At 44.9% G+C, this 23,991-nt stretch overlaps 2 protein-coding genes across 2 annotated transcripts in view; one reads left to right on the top strand and one right to left on the bottom strand.

The window, feature by feature from the left end:
* Positions 1-1,451, bottom strand: part of LOC141072494 (uncharacterized) — a 46,471-nt gene extending 45,020 nt beyond the window's left edge. Inside the window, exon 1 of the mRNA XM_073559768.1 lies at positions 1,269-1,451. Within this exon, the coding sequence (XP_073415869.1) occupies positions 1,269-1,451 (183 nt within the window). The remainder of the gene's footprint in view (positions 1-1,268) is intronic.
* Positions 1,452-15,244: 13,793 nt separating this feature from the next.
* LOC141072514 (uncharacterized) lies at positions 15,245-22,676 on the top strand. The gene is made up of 2 exons (XM_073559786.1): positions 15,245-15,333; positions 21,770-22,676. Exon 2 carries the CDS (start codon positions 21,919-21,921, stop codon positions 22,621-22,623), a length of 705 nt encoding a protein of 234 aa, XP_073415887.1. The 5' UTR covers positions 15,245-15,333; positions 21,770-21,918; the 3' UTR covers positions 22,624-22,676.
* The last annotated feature ends 1,315 nt before the right edge of the window (positions 22,677-23,991 follow it).

The following is a 23,991-nucleotide window of genomic DNA, read 5'->3' as shown; positions in this document are numbered from 1 at the left end:
TCTCCTTCTGACATAAGGTCTACCGTCCCTGCCCAGGGAAAGGGGGGCAAGGAGGGTAAGGGGAACAGGGAGAGCACTCCATCAATCAGTGTTACCTGCCGTGGTAAGCCCGAAAAATCCATTATCCCCATCTGGACACGGCTTCCGTCCAACAGCTGCCACCTCCGCCCCAAAGAGATCCTTAGTCAGGGTCCGGTCCTCATGTTCTCGTAGCTCCTTGATCTGGGGAGCGTAGGGACGAGGAGGAGTGACCCCTCCCTGAATAGCATGGACCTCCGGGCGCGGATGAGTGAAAGCCGTTGGGGAAGGAGCAGGAGCAGAAGGCTCCTGTGAGACTGGGTTAACCATTTGAAGACCGTTGTACTGCTGATACTGCCTAGGGTCATTCACTGCTGGATACAGAGGTCTAACTTCGAAAGGTGGTCTAGAGAACTCCCGGAGCTCTCGGGATATAGGCCCTGGCACAAAGTTGGGGCAAAAACGTTTAAAGTGTCCCAACTGTCCGCAAAAATAACACAAGGGAGGACCTCTCATGGGATCCCGTGGGGGCTCGGCCGAACGGGACCTGCCCATTCTCGGTACCTGGCCGTACCCCCTGGAACTCCTGGCCTCCTCAAATCAGCAGATACACCCCGAGGTGAATGGTATGCAAAAACATTAGACTCATCACCCTTCACCTCGGATTGCATTGTCCTAACATTAGTTAATAAAGCCTCAACCACGTCTTCAATGGATTCAGCATTTTGCAAAACTCCTGATTTAAAAACTTCTAAGGGAACCTTTTTTACAAATTGTTCCATCATAGCAAATTTATCACCCTGGTCCATAGTGTCTAAGGTCTTATTAAACACCACGCACCAGGCTGCAACCCATTTATCTGCCTCCATCCTGAGATCACTCCCCTTTTTAATTTTAAAAGAATCTAACAATGCCGGAGAGGGCTTTCTCCCCCCTAACTTCTGTGAAATCACAAACTTCATTCTTCCCTGCGGCTCTGTCAGATCACACGGAACACCCTTCGCCTGCTGGGCTCGAAGATGAGACATGAACTCAGGGTGCACAAAAGACATGAAATAACGGGAAGCATCCTCCCTAGATTTAATTTGGAATTTATCAAGCCATGATTCAAAGCCAAGGACATTACGAAACACTCCCATACTTTCCTCCCAATTAGGCAAATTTTTAATAAATTTAAGATGGACCAGGGACATCTGACCAGGACTCTTTCTCGGGGTAGAGGCAGTGTCGGCGTTAAATTTAAAATCTACCTGTGATGAATCATCCCCTTCCTCTTCGATCAATTCTTTACTTAACTGTGCCTGCATGTGTTGAAGATGTCGGAACAATCTATCCAGTGTATCTGTGTGTTCCATTATCCAGTCTTGTATCATTGATTTCCATTCCGAGATTGTTTCTGGACCAGCCCCGCACTTCTCCACTGCAGACTCCATCTGTGCTATGAGTGCTTTCAAAGGCTCCAACTCAACCCCCTCCCTTTGTGTCTCTCCTGCTTGTTTCAATGTCTCATTCAACTGTTCTAAGCTCTCCCCATACGCTGTCCCTGCCCGGGTGACCTCATATACATACTGTGGTGTAGACTGTTTATCAAGAGCCTGATCAAAGGTTATGACTGTCTTACACAAAGCCGATACCCGGCTGTTACTTTTCCCTAGCGAATTCTTTCAATTTAGTTCCCTGTTCTCTGTGGTAAACCATCGCATACAATTTAGCCACGTGGTTTCCACATTAACCCCCTCCAGCTGGGGTGTGCCAGCATATTTCTCTGCCTGCTTCCATAACCACTCCACATTTACGGTGGTCTACAAGGATGTTTTACTCTGTTCTAGTATCAGCAAATGCAATTTAAGCAAAGTTAGATACTCACACCTCTCAGATGGAAGACCTCGCTGCAGCTTTTTGACCAGATATCAAAAGAGGTGCAGCCATGATTTCAGCCTCACTCGTTAGCTTGCCAGGCGTCTCCCCACGCCCTTTTAAAGCTTCTTGCTACCGGACACAAAAAAAAATTCTCACGTCCTTGTAGATAGCTTCTTCTTAGTTACTCATCTTTTTATAGTCTTTTTCTTTGTCCGTGTTTTTCTTATAAAAAATCAGGCAGGCGTTCTTGGAGCAATCACGAGAGGTTCTCCTTCAGGCTGACTTCCTTTGATCGGTTTCACGTGTGGCCACACGCGTTTTTTTGTTTTTTTCTTCACTCTTCCAACCTGAAACTCTCATCTGCAACTTTTTCCAAAGGTTCCTCTGGAGGCTGCTCTCCGGAGCCGCTCCTCCTGGCTGGCAATCGCCACTTGTTAGAGAAAGTCCTAATGGAGAGTTGGAAGAGCCGGACCAAACTGCAGACAATCCTCTAAAGCTGAGGTCGAAGTTTATTCAGAGATACACGGCAACACAGAACAGAAAGGCAAAGAAGTTGAAATATGCGGGCAAAAACAGGAATTCAGACGGGCAGAGATTCGCTAGGAAGTCTGGCGATGATAAGGCCCCGAGCTAGATTGCAGGTGCCTTTTATACATTATGCAAACAAAGAAAGCTGTATACATATTATAGCAAAAGGGCGTATATGGTTACATCATATCTTTTTGGACTAAGGAAGAAGTGGCATAACATTACATCAGTAATTAACTTTTCACCAGACCACATTAAAAACCACATAAATCCAATATTATCTCTAACTACTGTCATTAATCTTATTACTGCTCTTAGACTAAACCCATAAATTAATACATTTGACAATTTCAGAAGTCTGTTTCCTACTAACACTATCATGAATTCACATATTCACCATATATTCGTTGGTTTTAGTTTCTCATTGCCCTAAGGCTGATCCAATTTACCTGTAGGCACATCAACTAAATTTGTTAATGGGCATGATCTCATTTTACATCCTCCATCTGCTTTTACAGAGTACATCGTATTATTTCTATTATAAAAGTTGAATATATTCTTTCCTAACTTTCCTAAAATGGCTGCCTAGTCGCTCATGGCTGCTCAGTATATTATAACTGACCATTCTCTTACACTTTCCCCTCTTTGTTCTTTCTTTCTGTTCTTTTTTTCTGGCCATGCTTTCTTTCCCTCTGTTCTTTTTCTTTCTTTCTCTCTAGTCTTTCTTTCCCCTCTTTCTTTCTCTCTCTCTGTTCTTTCTTTCCTCTCCGTCCTCTCTTTTCTTTCGCTCTCTCTGTTCTTTCTTTCTCTTTCTTTCTCTCTGTTCTTTCTTTCCCCTCTTTCTTTATTTCTCTTTTTTTCTCTCTGTTCTTTCTTTCTCTTTCTTTTTCTCTACCTCTCTGTTCTTTCTTTCCCCTCTTTCTTTTTTTCTCTCTCTGTTCTTTTTTTCTGTCCACTCTTTCTCTCTCTAATCTTTCTTTATTTCTCTCTCTCTTCCTTTTTTCTCTCTCTCTGTTCTTCCTTTCTTTCTCCGTGTTCGTACTCTCTTTCTCTGTTCTTTCTTTCCCCTCTTTCTTTCTCTCTGTTCTTTCTTTCTCTTTCTCTCTGTTCATTCTTTCTCTCTCTCTGTTCTTTCTTTCTCTCTCTCTGTTCTTCCTTTCTTTCTCATCTTTCCTTTATACGTACACTACTAAGGCTAGTTTCACACTAGCGTTTATGAGCGCAGCGACGGCCTGCGCACGGCTGCCGCTAAGCCCCCCCCTGCCGCGCCTCCGCCGGTAGCTCCGCCTACCGGCGCATGACTCTGCATGCGCCCTGCGTCCCCTATCTTTATCACTGGGGGCGCAGGCCGTGCACAATATGCGTTTGGCAGCGCATGCGTCCTTTTGACGGTGCGCCAACCTGCGCCAAACGCAACCTGCTGCAGTTTGGTTGCGCCGGCGCACCGTCAAAAAGGCGCATGCGCCGCCAAACGCATATTGCGCACGGCCTGCGCCCCCAGTGATAAAGATAGGGGACGCAGGGCGCATGCAGCGTCATGCGCCGGTAGGCGGAGCTACCGGTGGAGGCACGTCAGGGGGCAGGGCTTAGCGGCAGCCGTGCGCAGGCCGTCGCTGCGCTCATAAACGCTAGTGTGAAACCGGCCTAATCAATAGCCTCCTTCGCATGAACGTGTTTTGCTACTGAGCATGTGTCTGTGTGATCCACATGGAGACAAGTCCGTTTTTTGGCCAGCACCACGGATGCCAGACGGCATGAATCATGGTATGTGTTAAAAGGGGGGGGCCCACTGAGACTCTTTCGCCCGGGGCCCTCAAAAACCTGGAGCCGGCCCTGTATGGGCTTATATTAGAATCCCAATTACCAACTGGAAAGATAAAAACAAAGGAAAAAAGGGGTGGAACAAAAAACAAGCCCCAAACACCTCATAACCCACAATGTAAGGTCAGAAAAATACCGGAAAATATAAGTTTCTCTTCACACTGCAATATTAGTCACATGTGATCTGTGTCTCTCCCAGAAGAAAAGTCATCACAGTGTCATTCCCCGTAATAACCATATAGAGGAGGAAATGATCGCGGAGAGACCATCCATTGTTAGAATAGTGGGGAGACACAGATGGGATCCAATGCTCCTGACTGTCCGGATGTCTAGAGGATCGTCACCATCGGAGAGTAAAGTGCAGATCGGCGATCTTGTGACCGTTGTATTATGGGGAAATAAAAACAAATAAGACACATTGAGATCAGAGAAAACTGTTTTATGTAATAAAGAGTGTAGAGAACGAATTCCACCAAACCCCCTATAGGAAAGGGGAGAAGCTGAGAACTTCATCTACACCATTGGGATGTCAGGGATTTAATTGCCGGATCCATTTAGTTTCTAATTGTGACCAGTAGTGATGGGCGTACCCCCCGATGACCGATATCGGTGGGTTCTCCTGAGTTTTTTTGTAAAGTTTGATCTCGGGGCCGGAGATGACGTGAACTTGTGTCCGAACCCCGAGCTTGGACTTTATAGATATGGGATGGGGGGCTGTAAAACAAAGAATAAAATTAATAATAAACATTATAATTATACTTACTGGTCCAGCGACGCGTCATCCCATCTCCCTGTATCCCAACCATATCTACTTCCGGGGCCGCTCAATAACTTCCGGCTTATTCACTCCACTGCTCAGAAATTTTTGGCCGGCGTTGGTAGTGTTCGTGCGGTGATGTCAGGGTTCACCCCAGTTCATGGGCTGAGCACCCAATTTAAGTGATCAAACAATAATTTAATGTCCACAATCGTAGTAAACAAAACGTTTCGTTCTTACATCAGTTACAGATTAAAGAACACTTATATTAGGTCAGGTGGACTAATATATTTGGTTGAAGATCACTAGATCTAATGATCTTCAACCAAATATATTGGTTTATTTACTCAAGCTAAATGTCAATCTCCTCTCCATATTGGGGCAAGCTATACAGTTACAACAAGGAAAAAATCCCTTTTATTACCCTTCGTGCCAAAGTAGTTAGGTGTCTTGGCTAAGTTACTTGTGACACATAAGAAACGGCTGTGTGCTGAATGTATTACAAAGATCCTAAAGAAGGAGCAGATCTCATTCATGGCTGACATGAGGTCTATAATTGGGGAAGACGCGCTAAGCACAGTTTCCAGTCCAGTTCCCCCTCAGACAGTACAGGTCAAGTGCCGTCATAAGAGAGCCAGGTGGGAAACGGAAGTATCATCAGAGAAAGATGAAGGTTCTTATGATCGGTACCAATATCTGGAGGGTGGAGAGGAAATGCCTCAGGTTCTCCCAGAGGAAAGGAATAAAGATTATTTTTCAACCGACGATACAGAACGAGTACAATGAAAACTGAGGAAGCACAAATGGCTCACTCAATACAGGATGAAATGTTTAGGGGCTGTGAACCCAGAGAAACAGAGTCTTTCCAGCTAACAAACACATTAGAGCCATGATAATGGAAGAGTGGGAAGATGAAAAAATAGCTAAAAACGAGACCCTCCTATTTACAGCGATTCTAATACTTTATAAAGGGGGCTTATCATATCAGAGGTACAGAGAGGAGAAGTTATCTAGCCATATTACAGCCTATCACTCAGCCCGCCTTTCCGCCGAGGTTGGCACCCTAACATTGCGATATGGCGGCCCCGCTCACTGCCGGTTTACACTCAATGACCTAAATACACCCTACATACAGTGGGGAAAAAAAGTATTTAGTCAGTCAGCAATAGTGCAAGTTCCACCACTTAAAAAGATGAGAGGCGTCTGTAATTTACATCATAGGTAGACCTCAACTATGGGAGACAAACTGAGAAAAAAAAATCCAGAAAATCACATTGTCTGTTTTTTTTTCATTTTATTTGCATATTATGGTGGAAAATAAGTATTTGGTCAGAAACAAAATTTCATCTCAATACTTTGTGATATATCCTTTGTTGGCAATGACAAAGGTCAAACGTTTTCTGTAAGTCTTCACAAGGTTGCCACACACTGTTGTTGGTATGTTGGCCCATTCCTCCATGCAGATCTCCTCTAGAGCAGTGATGTTTTTGGCTTTTCGCTTGGCAACACGGACTTTCAACTCCCTCCAAAGGTTTTCTATAGGGTTGAGATCTGGAGACTGGCTAGGCCACTCCAGGACCTTGAAATGCTTCTTACGAAGCCACTCCTTCGTTGCCCTGGCGGTGTGCTTTGGATCATTGTCATGTTGAAAGACCCAGCCACTTTTCATCTTCAATGCCCTTGCTGATGGAAGGAGGTTTGCACTCAAAATCTCACGATACATGGCCCCATTCATTCTTTCATGTACCCGGATCAGTCGTCCTGGCCCCTTTGCAGAGAAACAGCCCCAAAGCATGATGTTTCCCCCACCATGCTTTACAGTAGGTATGGTGTTTGATGGATGCAACTCAGTATTCTTTTTCCTTCAAACACGACAAGTTGTGTTTCTACCAAACAGTTCCAGTTTGGTTTCATCAGACCATAGGACATTCTCCCAAAACTCCTCTGGATCATCCAAATGCTCTCTAGCAAACTTCAGACGGGCCCGGACCTGTACAGGCTTAAGCAGTGGGACACGTCTGGCACTGCAGGATCTGAGTCCATGGTGGCGTAGTGTGTTACTTATGGTAGGCCTTGTTACATTGGTCCCAGCTCTCTGCAGTTCATTCACTAGGTCCCCCCGCGTGGTTCTGGGATTTTTGCTCACCGTTCTTGTGATCATTCTGACCCCACGGGGTGGGATTTTGCGTGGAGCACCAGATCGAGGGAGATTATCAGTGGTCTTGTATGTCTTCCATTTTCTAATTATTGCTCCCACAGTTGATTTCTTCACTCCAAGCTGGTTGGCTATTGCAGATTCAGTCTTCCCAGCCTGGTGCAGGGCTACAATTTTGTTTCTGGTGTCCTTTGACAGCTCTTTGGTCTTCACCATAGTGGAGTTTGGAGTCAGACTGTTTGAGGGTGTGCACAGGTGTCTTTTTATACTGATAACAAGTTTAAACAGGTGCCATTACTACAGGTAATGAGTGGAGGAAAGAGGAGACTCTTAAAGAAGAAGTTACAGGTCTGTGAGAGCCAGAAATCTTGATTGCTTGTTTCTGACCAAATACTTATTTTCCACCATAATATGCAAATAAAATGAAAAAAAAACAGACAATGTGATTTTTTGGATTTTTTTTTCTCAGTTTGTCTCCCATAGTTGAGGTCTACCTATGATGTAAATTACAGACGCCTCTCATCTTTTTAAGTGGTGGAACTTGCACTATTGCTGACTGACTAAATACTTTTTTTCCCCACTGTATATAGTGGTACGGAAAGTATTTAGACCCCTTTACATTTTTCACTCTTTGTTTCATTGCAGCCATTTGGTAAATTCAGAAAAGTTCATTTTTTTCTCATTAATGTTCCCTCTGCACCCCATCTTGACTGAAATGTAGAAATTTTTGCTAATTTATTAAAAAAGAAAAACTGAAATATCACATGGTCATAAGTATTCAGACCCTTTGCTCAGACACTCGTATGTAAGTCCCATGCTGTCCATTTCCCTGTGATCCTCCTTGAGATGGTTCTACTCCTTCATTGGGATCCAGCTGTGTCTTTTTTTTAATCTTTGTTTTTTTTTGAATGCAAAAAAAATGTTCCTACATATATCCATGCAGATAATGTTTGAGGCATATGTAACAAAACCTCCTCATTAGAGATCGCATCGGTACACAGAACAATAGATCAAGACAAACATGAAAATCCGGGGAAGGGAAAAAAGGGAGAAGGAAGCGGGGGGCATGTCAAAAACAAGCATAATGTTTACCCATCAGACATCCAGCACATGTGTCCAATCTTAAGTTCAGGACCCACTGTCACCAAAGTACACCCCAAACACCCCGAAGTGTCTCTCCGCAGCGGTTCACCCAGAGACATCAGTGGACAGGTGTCTCCCCCAGTAGTAGTTGCTCCTGGTACCAGACTGTCGGCTGAGAACAGATCTTAATATTGCTGTGGATGTGTTGTGGCTGAGGACAGATGAAGCTTTCCCAAGTTTTGAAAAAGGCCTGCACCCTTCCCTCTTTATGTAGAGGCCTCAACCCAGTCCATTTGAAGCAAGAGCGACAGCTTCTCTAGAAAGATATTGAAAGGAGGAAAATAATATATAAAGTGCTCTCAGTGAGAGAAACAAAATAAGAATCTTGTGGGTATGATACCTTTTAATGGCTAACAAATAATAGTGAATGTTGTTACAAAGCAAGCTTTCAGGCTGATGAAGGGACATAAGCAGTCCCGAAAGCTTGCTTTGTAACAACATTCACTATTATTTGTTAGCCATTAAAAGGTATCATACCCACAAGATTCCTATTTTGTTTCTCTCACTGAGAGCACTTTATATATTTTTTTCTACTGGCTAACATGGTACCAAACCACTTTTTTCGTTTTATTGAAAGGAGGGGCATGGTCGTGGATCCATGTCTGTAAAATGGCCTTAGTACTGGCAGCCGCCACCCAATGCAGAAGTTTACGGGCCCCTGGAGAACAGGTGTAATTATCTGGTTTTAGGTATCCAAATATGGCCCATAAGGGTTCACCAGGAGCAAAGTTTGTCAGATGTGTGGCGGTGTATTGCCGTACTCTTTCCCAAAATAGTCTAATGACGGAGCATGCCCCAAGCAATGAAACAGGTTGGCTTCTGGGGAATGGCATGTAAAACATTTAGAAGTTGTGTACAACCCTATTCTATGACCTTTTGTGGAGTCAGGTAAGAGCCGTGACAGATTTTCAATCTCATTTCTGGGAAACGGGCTGGAAGGAGGAATGTGTAGGCTGGGTCTAGAGCTTTCAGAATAGTGTCGCAGGACATGCTGGGGTCTTCAGTCTGCCATTTTGTTAGTGGAAATTGGAATTGTTCAGAATCCAGAGCTGCATGGATGAATTTGTAATTAGTGGCTATTTGGCCAGATGGAGAATTAGATTTCATCTAAGCACGGATGGTCTCCATTCATATTCAGAAAGATGTGCTAACACTTTTGTTCCATAGCTTTTACCTTGCAAGTATTGGAAGGGAGGGAATATGGCAGTGGGATATTTACATTTCAGCTCCTCTATTGAATCATAGAATCGTAGAGTTGGAAGGGACCTCCAGGGCCATCTGGTCCAACCCCCTGCTCAAAGCAGGATTCGCTAAATCATCCCAGTCAGATGTCTGTCCAGCCTCTGTTTGAAGACTTCCATTGAAGGAGAACTCACCACTTCTTGTGGCAGCCTGTTCCACTCATTGATCACTCTAACTGTCAAAAAGTATTTTCTAATATCTAATCTGTGTCTCCTCCCATTCAGTTTCCTCCCATTGCTTCTAGTCTTTCCTTATGCAAATGAGAATAAAGTTGATCCTTCTACAATGTGACAGCCCTTTAGATATTTGTAGACAGCTATTAAGTCTCCTCTCAGTCTTCTCTTTTGCAAACTAAACATTCCCAAATCCTGCAACCTTTCCTCATAAGACAGGGTTTGCAGACCGGTCACCATTCTGGTCGCTCTTTTCTGAACTTGCTCCAGTTTGTTGATGTCTTTTTTAAAATGTGGTGCCCAAAACTGGACACAGTATTCCAGATGAGGTCTGACCAAAGAGGAATAGAGGGAAATAATGACTTCACGTGATCTAGACTGTATGCTTCTGTTAATACATCCTAGAATTGCATTTGCCTTTTTTGCTGCTGCATCACACTATTGACTCATATTCAGTCTGTGATCTATTAGTATACCCAAGTCTTTTTCACATGTGCTGTCACTTAGCCCTATTCCTCCCATTCTATATATGCTTTTTTCATTTTTATTGCCCAGATGTAGTACTTTGCATTTCTCCCTGTTAAAAACCATTGTGTTAGTTGCTGCCCACTTCTCCAGTTTATTTAAATCTTTTTGAATCCTCTCTCTCTCTTCTCTAGTATTAGCTATCCCTCCTAGCTTTGTGTCATCAGCAAATTTAATCAGTTTACCCTCAATTCCTTCATCTAAATCATTGATAAAGACGTTGAACAATACAGGGCCCAGGACAGAGCCCTGTGGTACCCCACTTGAGACATTCTTCCAACTGGATGTGCAGCCATTTACGACCATTCTTTGGGTCCGATCACTAAGCCAGTTATGAATCCACCTAACAGTTGCCTTGTCCATTCCATACTTAGTCATTTTTTCAATAAGGATTGTATGAGAGACTTTGTCAAATGCTTTGCTGAAGTCAAGATATACTATATCTACAGCATTTCCTTGATCCACCCAATCAGTGATACCGTCATAGAAGGAAATTAAGTTAGTCTGACATGACTTATTAGTTACAAACCCATGCTGACTCTGTTTAATCACTTCATTCTTATCCAGGTATTGACATACATGTTGTTTAATAATTTGTTCAAAGATCTTTCCTGGTATAGAAGTCAGACTCACAGGCCTATAGTTGCTTGGGTCCACCTTCTTCCCCTTTTTGAAGATAGGAACAACATTTGCTCTTCTCCAGTCTTCTGGCACTTCTCCTGTTCTCCAAGAATTTTCAAAGATTATGGAGAGGGGTTCAAAAATTTCTTCTGCTATCTCCTTCAGTACTCTGGGGTGTAATTCATCTGGACCTGGAGACTTGAATTCATTTAGGTTAGCTAAGTGTTTCCTCACTATCTTTCTGTTTATAGATATCCTGGATTCTTCTATTCCCTTAATAGGACAGTGAATAACAGTTGATGTTACATTTCCTTTCTGAGAGAAAACAGATGCAAAATAGGAATTTAAAAGTTCAGCCTTCTCAACATCCTGTCTTACCATTTCATCATTTTCATCCTGTAAAAATCCTATAGCATCTTTGACTTTTCTTTTACTTTTGACATATCCCCAAAATCCTTTATTATTGCTTTTGACATCTCTTGCAAGCCTCAATTCATTTTCAGCTTTAGCTGATTTGTGCCCTGCAGGTTCTGCAGACCGCATTATATTCTTCTTTAGATATGCCTCCCTCTTTCCATTTTATAAACATTTTTTTCTTCCTTTTTAGCATATCCGTCATTCCTCGGGGTGGACTAAGTGCTTAATAGATGTTATACCTTGGGAGTACCACTGGTAGAAGACAGGGTGAGAGTTCCCATTCTGAAAGTGGGGGTCGTACACACATGGCTCCGCTCCGTACACGCGGCTCCACTCCGTACACCTCGTATACAGGCATCTCCGCTCCGCACACCCCGTACACACAGGGCTCCGCTCCGTACACCTCGTACACACACGGCTCCGCTCCGTACACCTTGTACACACGCGGCTCGGCTCCGTACACCTCGTATACAGGCAGCTCCACTCCGCACACCCTGTACACACACGGCTCCGCTCCGTACACCTCGTATACAGGCAGCTCCGCTCCGCACACCCCGTACGCACACGGCTCCGCACACCTCGTACACACACGGCTCCGCTCCGTACACCTCGTACACACACGGCTCTGCTCCGTACACCTCGTACACACACGGCTCCGCTCCGTACACCTCGTACACACATGGCTCGGCTCCGTACACCTCGTATACAGGCAGCTCCGCTCCGCACACCCCGTACACACACGGTTCCGCTCCGTACACCTCGTACACACGCGGCTCCGCTCCGTACACCTCGTACACACTTGGCTCCGCTCCGTACACCTCGTACACACAGGGCTCCGCTCCGTACACCTCACACACAGGGCTCTGCTCCGTACACCTCATACACACAGGGCTCCGCTCCGTACACCTCGTACACACAGGGCTCCGCTCCGTACACCTCGTACACACAGGGCTCCGCTCTGTACACCTAGTACACACAGGGCTCCGCTCCGTACACCTCGTACACACACGGCTCCGCTCCGTACACCTCGTACACACTTAGCTCCGCTCCGTACACCTCGTATACACACGGCTCCGCTCCGTACACCTCGTACACACACGGCTCTGCTCCGTACACCTCGTACACACAGGGCTCCGCTCCGTACACCTCGTACACACACGGCTCCGCTCCGTACACCTCGTACACACAGGGCTCCGCTCCGTACACCTCGTACACACAGGGCTCCGCTCCGTACACCTCGTACACACACGGCTCCGCTCCGTACACCTCGTACACACTTAGCTCCGCTCCGTACACCTCGTACACACTCGGCTCCGCTCCGTACACCTCGAACACACGCCGCTCCGCTCCGTACACCTCGTACACACACGGCTCCGCTTCGTACACACAGGGCTCCGCTCCGTACACCTCGTACACACACGGCTCTGCTCCGTACACCTCGTACACACTCGGCTCTGCTCCGTATACCTCGTACACACGGCTCCACTCCGTACACCTCGTACACACACGGCTCTGCTCCGTACACCTCGTACACACACAGCTCCGCTCCATACACCTCGTACACACAGGGCTCCGCTCCGTACACCTCGTACACACTCGGCTCTGCTCCGTACACCTTGTACACACTCGGCTCCGCTCCGTACACCTCGTACACACACGGCTCCGCTCCGTACACCTCGTACACACATGGCTCCGCTCCGTACACCTCGTATACACACGGCTCCGCTCCGTACACCTCGTACACACACGGCTCCGCTCCGTACACCTCGTACACACACGGCTCCGCTCCGTACACCTCGTACACACACGGCTCCGCTCCGTACACCTCGTACACACGCGGCTCCGCTCCGTACACCTCGTACACACGCGGCTCCGCTCCGTACACCTCGTACACACGCGGCTCCGCTCCGTACACCTCGTACACACACGGCTCCGCTCCGTACACCTCGTACACACGCGGCTCCGCTACATCCACCCTGTAAACCCCTCCTGACCCCACACATAAACTTCCCCTCATCCAGCACCATGACAACCAGCACAGCAGAGTCCTGCCCACACTGAGGCCCCTGATCATGTGACCCCTGACTCCTCCCCTCCTGTGACCTCATCACAGGTCCTGTGCGCACAGAGCAGCTGTAGAAATCTCCGGCCTCGGGGGTCTCACCAGACTTCGCTCTTTTCTTGCAGGGGCCGCAGTGGATTTCATCCTGGATCCATAGAGCTGAATAGAGGAGCGATGTTCCTTCACTCTGATGGGAATTGATGGTGACGTTTGTCCAACGTCCACGTTACCGAGTAAATCCCCCCAGGACTGCAGACGGTAAAGTCCCCGATATCCACAGGTGTCCCCTCTAATTGGGGGAAAGGGATAGAAAAGCCTCTTATCCCGAGGGGAAACCCTGTACATGGAGACATCGGCCTCAGATCTCTCCTGTCCTGTTCTTCCAGAAAAGCCTCAAACTTCTGTGTGTGACTCAGAGCTGAGATCTAACGTGAGAGAAGATTCCAGTGCGGGGAAGACGGGAAACCTTCATATAGACGGCCGGTGGGGATGGAGGCAGTGACCGACTCTGGCCACATCTGTCTCTAGAGCCGCAGTAGAAGATGAAGATGTCGTCCTCATCATGAAGGAGTTATTTCTCATGTCGCGTGTAATGAATCTCTCCTGCAGTATTGCTAATGCCGATTCCAGTGTCGGTAATGAGACGAGAATTAGCGTTATGGAAGATGAGTCTATGAGGAACGTGTTCAGCTGCCGACTCCGAGGAGGAAACTGCTTGTTGTCTGTGGCCTAAATATATAGGTTTTATTAGTAGATGTCAGGGGAGAAAACTAAACCCTGTAAGATAATAAATCTCCTCATATGTTTCCCTTATTATCTCCAGTAATTGTATTATTACACAGGATTCTTATGAGGTTACATCGGATCATCTTCCTCTCATTCAGGTCTCTACAATATCGGATCCTCTCAGTGAAGATCTTCTACAGAAGAGAATTTTCCCATCAAGGATGGATATGGACAGAGACAAGATGGCGGAGAGGATGTTACACCTCACCCTAGAGATCCTCTTCCGTCTCACTGGAGAGGTGAGAGATTCTGATGACCTCACATTACATCATTCTTATCTATGGGAATAACAGATGGACAGAACTGGAGAGGTGAGGACTCTGGAAATGTCTAGAGTGAGATTTATTAATGTTTCTCTCCATAACCAGGATTACACAGTGGTGAAGAAGACCTCTAGTGATCGCTGTCAGGACCCTGTGTCTGAGGGATGGGGAAGACCGCTGAGCCCAATCACAGGGCCTCCACCTCACCCCCTGATCCATGAGGACATCAATGACCAGAAGATCCTAGAACTCACCTACAAGATGATGGAGCTGCTGACTGGAGAGGTGACACTGCTGGGAATGCTGGGACATTATACAGTAACACTATGAAGGGATCGGGGGGATGACGGTATCATTGTATGTGTCAGGTTCCTATAAGGTGTCAGGATGTCGCTGTCTATTTCTCCATGGAGGAGTGGGAGTATTTAGAAGGACACAGAGATCTGTACAAGGACGTCATAATGGAGGTTCCCCAGCCCCTCACATCTCCAGGTAATAGACAGGACTAAATACACACGGCCTATAATTATCTGTATGTAGAGAATGAATTCAGTCCCTGTATGTGTTTCCTCCAGATCTATCCAGTAAGAGGACAACACCAGAGAGATGTCCCCTTCCTCTTCCTCCACAGGACTGTAACCAAGAAGATCCCAGTGCTCCTCAGGATCATCAGGTAGATGTAGAGAAGGTGTCAGGAGAGCTCCCCTATGATGTGTAGACGGCTGTGAAGGTCTTGTGCTCAGTCTTGTTTTATCCACCAGTATTATATGTTTTATACTTGTGTAATGAGAACGGTGGAGATGGCAGGATTAGAGCTGATCATAGATGGGACTTCTCCATCTGTCGGTGACTTTTACAATATTTGTTTCAGGGTGAAGATCTGACCCATATTAATACTACAGAGACATATGTGAGGGATGATGAGTGGTGTAAAGAGGAGATTCCCACATATAACTACCCAGGTGAGTAGTGACCACTGAATGCAGAGAAGTCACAGATTCCTCTCAGTCACCGGCTGTGGCTGCTTTATCGGTGGTGTAGTCCGGCCGTATTACCATGATCACCATTTTGCCTCTAGATCACAACATTCTCCTCCACCCAAAACTGTTCAAATGACTTTGATACAGGAAGGATATATATCTTTGTACCGTGTTAGCCAGTAGATAAAAGAATATTTAGAATTGAGAGTCCTCAGTGGTTGATACCTTTTAATGGCTAACTGAAAAGGTGGTAGCACATTGCAAGCTTTCGAGACTCCTCAGGTCTCTTCATCAGGCTAGACTAATGCAACATCTGAAAAATCACATATTTATACACAAAACAGCACAAAAATAACGCAACAGATAAGACAAGTAACATTTAGCAGAATTGTCATAAATATTGGAACAGTTTATAGATTAGGAGTGTGAAGGTTTTATTGCCCTCTGATTGGGGTCTGGTTCTGTGTTGTGTGATGACCACAGAAGGTCTGAAGAGCAAATTCCTTAATTGATGTAAAAAGACATAAATCCAAGCGACACATTCATTCCTGCACTGAGTGTGTCAAAAGTTGTCATAAATTTATACTCCCAGACCCTCCTGTCTCTCTGAGAGTTGAAGTTACCTTTTAATACAAGTAATTTAAGGTCCATCATGCTATGACCGGGGATACAAAAATGTTTTGCCACAGGTAGATCCCTTCTTTTTTCTCTTATTGTGTGGCAATGAGAATTCATCCTTGTTCTCAGTGTTTGCCCAGTCTCCCCACATACAGACCCCCCAGATGGACATTTAGTACAAATAATTAAGTACACCCCATTAGATGTGATGCAGCTGAGAGTACCTGGGATCTTGTAGTCCTGATGTGAGGTGGGGATCTTTATCTTGTCCGTGGTCATTATAAATGGACAGGTTTTACATTTTTTCTGGTTGCAAGGAAAGGTCCCTGCAGCTGTTGGAGAGGACAGGGAGCTTCTGACAATGATGCTTCTTAGATTAGGGGGCTGCCTAAAACACAGTAGTGGGGGGTCTGGAAACATGGATTGTAATCGGGCATCTTTTTGTAGTAAAGGTTGTAATTTCCGTGCCGCTCCCTTTAGCACCTCCAGATTTGGGTTGTAGGTGACCACTAGAGGCTCCCGGTTATTCTCTTCTTTAGCTTTGTAATGTAGCAGGTGATTCCTTGATATTCTGGTGGCTCTTGTAATTTGGTTTTCTATTGTTCTTGGATGGTAGCCCTGACTCAAAAAGGTCTTTCTGAGGCGACCGAGGTGTTTGTCTCTATCCATGGGGTTGGAACATACGTTATATGTTATATCTGTTATATGTTGTTAACGTATGATATTCCGATCACGCTCAGTAATGCAATACAATGAGTGCATGGAAAACACTGGACTGCACTCCGATGACACAATGGAGAAGAGTTTGTTCTCCATCTTTTCCTCAGTGTTCTCTGAATCTCTCATCCTAGACAATCGGACCACACTGTGCTGACACTCGGGTCAGATCCTGATCCAAGTGTCAGCTGTACAGTATAATTGGCCGATTCTCTCAGATCAGAGGATATATATGGCCGTCTGCATTGGCCCTTAGAAATCCATGTAGCCGCACGCTCCGGTCCGAGTGCCGGTGGCAGTGCTGGGTGTTGTTTCTCGCATCACACACCCTAGTGTGACCCCGGCCTTAGAATGATTCTTGTACTCAGTGTTTGCAGGGTGCTGTAGCCTTGTGTTTGTATCTAGGGTATGTGCACACAGTTTTATTTCAGGGGCAGAGCTGCTTCAGGAAAGTGTCTCCGGTCTTTTACCTGAAGGCGCCATGTCTTTTGTGCCACCGGCGTCTTTTCTCGATAGTTTCTATTATAGTTGCAGGTGACAGAATGTGCTACTTCTATTAATGGCCTCAGTTTCCAAGCACTGAAGCAGATAAAAGACGTAACAGACGGAGCGGGTACAGCAATGTGGTTTTCCATTGTCGTGCACTAAGTTCATGTTTAGCGGCAGGTTTGTGGCGCTTCTTCAATCCGCCTGACAAAGATGTGTGCACATCCCCTTACCTTGGTTCTGCAGCCACAAAATACAGGCATCCCAGCATGAAAGCCATCTGTCCAGTGTCTGCTGCTTCTATAAGGAAGGCAAGGCGGCGATAAACAGGTTAATGAGTCACTACACATGGGCCGGTGATGGGTGCTGCCCCCAGACGGGAACTTTAGTGATTTTCACGTATGAAAAAAACTAAATGAATGAAAATCTTCTATACATTACAGTGTTAATCCGCGCAGAGTGTGCACGGGGGCGATCTATGTGGGGTCTGTGATCGGCGCAGGTTCAGAGACTTGTGGAGGGGATTGTGTCTGTGACAACGATAAAAAACGAAAATGTCTCTGATTTTTATTGGGGAGACACAGTCTGCAAAAACATGAGCCTGTGAGCAGCACCATAGACTATAATGGAAGAGAAATAATGAAAACCACAGAGAGAACATGGACGTGAGAAACGGCCGTCTGACTGAGACTTTCCGGTCATTACTGTGCTCCAGCATGTCCACGACCACCGACCAGCCATATACACGTCAGTCAGTGTCCTCTACGGCCTGTTCACACAGGAGGACGCACTTCTCTGTGCACACAGCGACTGGTAATATGTTCTGTGCACGTAGCAAGTCCTGTTCTCAGGAGCGCATGTCCTGTTTACCCCGAGCAATGTGCCACCAAGAACCTGGATTTTTAAGCCGTGACTAATAATCATTTTTCCTTCCATCAGGTGATTACTGACCTATTGAAATGAGCCGATAATCAGGAAGCCGCGCTCTTACAATCCCACATTTCATGATTATTGGCTCATCTAAAGTGGCCATAATTCAGTGGCTGTCAGCTCTGCAGGTCCGCGACACTAAACGTTGTGATTGTAGGCCGCGGACCTGTATTAGACTATCTAGAGAGGAGGATTACAGAGGGTACAAGACGTGGGCCTGTGGTCTTACAAATGCCAGGGCTGAATTTCACTCCCAGTCCGGCCCTGGCTACACGGAAAATAAAGACACAGCCAGAATAAAGTCTTTTATTAGAAATAAAACTAAACAGTTTTCCTTTTCTATTTAAAAATAACACAGTTATACTCACCTAACGCCTATTTCCACCGAAGACCTCGTTCTGTAATAAAAATAAAATAAAACAACAATATACCATACCTGTCTGTTCCTCTGTCCCACGCCATAATCCATGTCTGGGGGATAATTCGTTTTCAACCTGGACGGTGCCAAGATGCGACCGTGCAGGCAGAGAACCACTGGTGAATGAGCTGCTGCAAGCACAGCATCATTGACCAGCAGTGACATCATCGAGGTTTCCAGCCAGGCTGAACTGCAGTGACCTCAGGACTGTGGGAAATAGCCAGTGATGAGGTCACCACAGTTCAAGCTAATTCTCTGTGTTATTGTTAAATAAAAAATGAAAACTGTGTTTTGTTTTATTTCTAATATAAGACTTTATTCTGGCTGTGTCTTTACCATATAACTATAGTATTAATAATGGATAGGTGTCTTCTAGACACCTCTCCATTACTAAGCCGTGGACTTGATGTCACCAGACAATACAAGGGTGACATCAACCCCACAAATATGAACTCCACTTGCCACCACTACAGGGAAAGTGGGAAGAGCCGGGCAAAGCACCAGAATTGGCGCATCTAATAGATGTGCCTTTTCTGGGCAGCTGCGGGCTGTTATTTTTAGGCTGGCCCCTTACAAGCCTGAGAATACCATCCCCCAGTTGTCAGCTTTAGCAAGGTTTGTTGTCAAAAATGGGGGGACCCCATGCAGTTTTTTAAATGTGAGGAATACTCCCATCATCCGCTCCTGCTGTCACTGTTCTTAGCAGCAGGTGTAGGTTGATGGGAGTAATAGTCCCAAAAGCCGCCACCTGCTGTCATCATTCTGACTTTAATATAACTCTCATCATTCTCCCTGCCGACAGAGCAGAGGAGAATGATGAGAGCGTCTTCAGCACCTGCCGCCGGTGAACAGCGCTTACTGTAGCGCTTCTTCCCTGCCGGCCATCCATGTGGTACTGATGCTGCACACAGTTGTCACACATGTGCCACAAGTATTACACACATGGACATCTCCGGTACCGAAAATATCTGGACGTGTGAAACCGGCCTTATACACAGTTCTCTTTAAATGCCTAATATTTCTTCTTGAAACTCATCTGACAGAAATATTGGACCTTACGATAGTATAGATTGTGAAGTCACCGAGCCCCATACTCTAATTACCCCAGAGAGGTTTCACCACTAGCTACTCATTTATTACTGATGGAGACTGTGGAGTTTGATCATTTCAGTAGTTCCTAATCAGGCCCCATTATTATTATCTGATGTGTGTCACTTTATGTGGTGATAAGTTTGGAATTCTTCACAAAGGATAATAGAAAACAAATGAATCTTACAAATTATTTTCCAGCTTCGCACTAATCCCTACATACAATTGTACACTAATGTCTGGGCACATGGAAGTCTTCAGAAGGGAAGGAGCGCCATTTAGCTATTTAGCTCCCCTGATGAAGCCGCATGGGTTGCGGCGATACGCGTGGGGTATGATCCTGGGTGTAGCACCCACTCGGTTATAGCTGTATTTTCACTGCGACCTTATCATTGGTTGCTCTGGAGTAATTTTTGTGTGGTACAATTGAATATTGGATTGTGGGCATTGGCCATATTGCTGTTGGCTTATTATGGCCTGTGTGCCCTAACCAGTGAATATTTAGGGACACATGCATGGAATTATTTCATGCAGTGATTGTGCAATATTAGGGCCCTTGGTCTCCATGAGCAGGTTTATGGGGTGGTTGTTGTGATTTATTGCAGTGAGGTTGGACCACATGGTTGATATACAGGTTATTACAGCATAATCTATAAGTGTGATATGCCATACTTCACTGTTATATATTGTGGGATGCTTCATATGTTTTTATTATGTTTTTAATTGTATTGCTGCATCAATAAAACATTGTTTTTGTACTGGTTCAGTGTGCGCTATTTGCAGTGGTTCTTTTTCTTCTCTTCTCATGTTTATTATTCCACTGTTGCTGCACCTAAACCTTCATTTATATATTTGTGATTGGTACAGTTGGTGCGCCCCATTTTTGTTATATATATTTAGCTATTTGAATGCAGATCTAGCTGGAATAGTTTACAGACACAATGTATTGGGAGCTCTGTTCATGGTCACCTGGCAGCTCAAAAGATGTCCACCATGAACATGCTTGGCACTATCTTCTCTACTCTCCATATCCCAAGGATTGCCTTGCTCATCGCCCTTTAACACAATTACATGGATCTGGACTTACACTGGGACCCCTAGGCTTGGACCATGGTGTTACCTGCTATTCTGTGATATTAGATAGCAAGAAGAATAGTCAGGTAGCTGGGTCAGAACCAGAAGGCCAGAATACAGAATCAGAAGACACAAGAGTAGTCAGTAAACGGGCCACGGTCACAGCAGGAAACAAATGCACAAGCCGCAAGCTGAGCACAGAGGACTGAACCAGAGGAGAACAGCGCTGTATCTGGCAGATTCCGGCCATGTGCTTTGCGCTTTAGTAGGGTGTGGTACTTTCCAATTGGCTGAAGTATGGAGCAGATTACTCCAGCTGGACAGCAGGAACAGATCCCAGATGAGATTGGACACACCATATGCAGAAGCCCTAATATAACTAAATGACAGAAAACCAGAATAGTAGAAATCCCCATAAAGTGATTCCATGTTATTAATTAATTCACTGAGGGTTATAATCCTTAGGAGGAGTGAATATTTTGACTCCACAGCCACTTTCCGGAAATTAACACACAGTGGATGTTGGAGAGTGAAAATTACACATCTGCCATTTTCTTACCCAGCACATAGTGCCCAGATTGTGCTCCAGGAGACACCGCAAATTAAGTGGGTTCTTCTCACTATAATATTGCTAAATACAGGGATCCTAAATGTTGTTTGCGCACACTGCAAGACTCCGAAGTGAGAGCGGATTTCACTGGATTGGTTTATGGAAACCTTGTTGCTTTTCAACAGCCTTTGAGCCACTAATAGTGTGGGAACCTCTGTTTTTCCATTGACAGATGATGGACCTGAGTGGGGACTTGTTTTTTGTGAGATGAGAATTGGTATTATTTTCGCCTACATAACATTGATTGGTTTCTTTTTATTCGATATTTGGGAGGCAGAATGAACCAACAGTTGAACACCACACACTACTGGTTCATCCAACAAGGTTTTCTATTAGACTGTGAACTGTCATTGTTTTGTAAATTTAAGTTTTTGTTACATAAACTGTCCATAAAAATATCAAGTGAAGTAGAAATGTTCAAAAATATAAAACTCAAGGATATTTTATTAAAAAGTACTATTTTATTATGTTAGCAGATGACTGTACCAGGAGATCAGAGGGACAGCTGACATCTTCAGTTTTTAAATCTGATGATCTTAATATCCTACAAGATACAAATGAAGTGATTGCTATTACTCCAGATATATCATCATCCATTCACAGCAAAGATCTGTCATCTGATCCTATGAAACAGGTCCCATCTTCTGATTCATTACTGACTACTAAGGAAAATCAAAGTCACAAAAGAGGCATTAAAAAACAAACTGCTCCTAACGCAAATCAGTCATTTTCCTGTTCAGAATGTGGGAAATATTTTACATCTAAATCACATTTTGTATACCACCAGAGAATTCACACAGGGGAGAAGCCTTTTTCCTGTTCAGAATGTGGGAAATGTTTTAATCGTAACTCAAAATTGGTTAGGCACCAGGGGACTCACACAGGGGAGAAGCCTTTTTCCTGTTCAGAGTGTGAGAAATATTTTAATCAGAAATCAGACCTTGTTGTTCACCAGAGAATTCACACAGGGGAAAAGCCTTTTTCATGTTCAGAATGTAGGAAATGTTTTAAACAGAAATCAGACCTCGTTGTTCACCAGAGAATTCACACAGGGGAGAAGCCTTTTTCATGTTTAGAATGTTTGAAATGTTTTAATCGTAACTCAACATTGGTTAGGCACCAGAGGACTCACACAGGGGAGAAGCCTTTTTCATGTTCAGAATGTGGGAAATGTTTTATCCATAAAGGGAATCTTGTTAGACACCAGAGAACTCACACAGGGGAGAAGCCTTTTTCATGTTCAGAATGTGGGAAATGTTTTAGCCAGAAAGCGCTTCTTGATCGCCATCAGAGCAGTCACACAGGGGAGAAGCCTTTTTTATTTTCTTAATGTGGTAAATATTTTACTTGGAAATCAACTGTTAATAAACATCAGCGATGTCACATATGGGAGAACCCTTTTTTGTTCAGAATGTTGGAATCGCTTTAACCAAACCTGGATCTTCTTAAAGGGATTATCTCTTGTTATTCCTCATGTTTGCTGACAAAAGGATAAAATTAAACTTTATTACTTCCAAATGTAAATCTATACCCATAATTCACCCCCTGAAGGTTAGTCAGAAGGTTACTAATAGAAAAAACAAATATCCCACATCTCAGTATATAGGGTGAGGTGACATATGCACACTCACTCTCCAAGCCTCTCTTTTCTACGGGTTTCATCCTCACCAAAGGCGACTCATCAGGAGACTATTTAATATTGACTTATATTCAAGCGGGACTAGATGAAGAAAACCCTAAAATCACGTATCATGTTATCCGAAACAGCCAGAAAACTAGCCACATATTGGCAGATCCCAGACCTCAAACTATATACTTGGTAAGTTTATAAGCCACTCCAGTGTCAGGAATAGATAGTATGTGAAAATACAGTATAATTCTTGTGTTTTTCTCCTATAGGGACTGCCCTAGTTTGGTATTGTAACTGCTGTTAATTAGTAGTGCAGACAAATTGTCCTAGCTAAACTCAGTCTTCAGACGGCCCAATATGTACCACTCAGGGAAAACTTACCTGCTCCAAAGATCATTAGCAGCTTCTAACTAATGGCCATGCTGCGGTCTGTCAAGAAATGAGTGCAATATTATTATTTTTATTATTAGTATTTATTTATATAGCACCATTGATTCCATGGTGCTGTACATGAGAAGAGGTTACATACAAATTACAGATATCACTTACAGTAAACAAACTAACAATCACAGACTGACATAGAGGGGAGAGGACCCTGCCCTTTCGAGCTTACATTCTACAGGATGGGGAAGGCGACAGTAAGTTGGGGGGTTGCAGCAGCTCCAGTGATGGTGAGGTGGTAGCTCCAGTAGTGGTGAGGGGGCAGCGGGGATCATTGCAGGCTGTAGGCTTTCCTGAAGAGATGGGTTTTCAGGTTCCGTCTGAAGGATCCGAGTGTGGTTGATAGCTGGACGTGTTGGGGCAAAGAATTCCAGAGGATGGGGACAATTCGGGAGAAGTTTTGGAGGCGGTTGGGTGAGGAGCGAATAAGTGTGGAAGAGAGAAGGAGGTCTTGGGAGTAGAGATGAGCGACATAGCCTTTTTTCGGGTCACCCGACTTTCTCAAAAGTCGAGTCAAACGAAATCGGCCGAATATCGGGAAAAGTCGAAGGTCCGACTGAAACACGAAACCCAGTGCAAGTCAATGGGGAAGAAAAGTCGGCTGGGAGTGGAGGACTGTAAACACAA

This window comes from Dendrobates tinctorius, unplaced genomic scaffold (assembly GCF_039654945.1).
Source record: "Dendrobates tinctorius isolate UK_male_01 unplaced genomic scaffold, ASM3965494v1 ptg000274l, whole genome shotgun sequence".
Lineage (NCBI taxonomy): Eukaryota > Metazoa > Chordata > Amphibia > Anura > Dendrobatidae > Dendrobates > Dendrobates tinctorius.
This window is presented reverse-complemented; position numbering and strand designations above follow the sequence as displayed.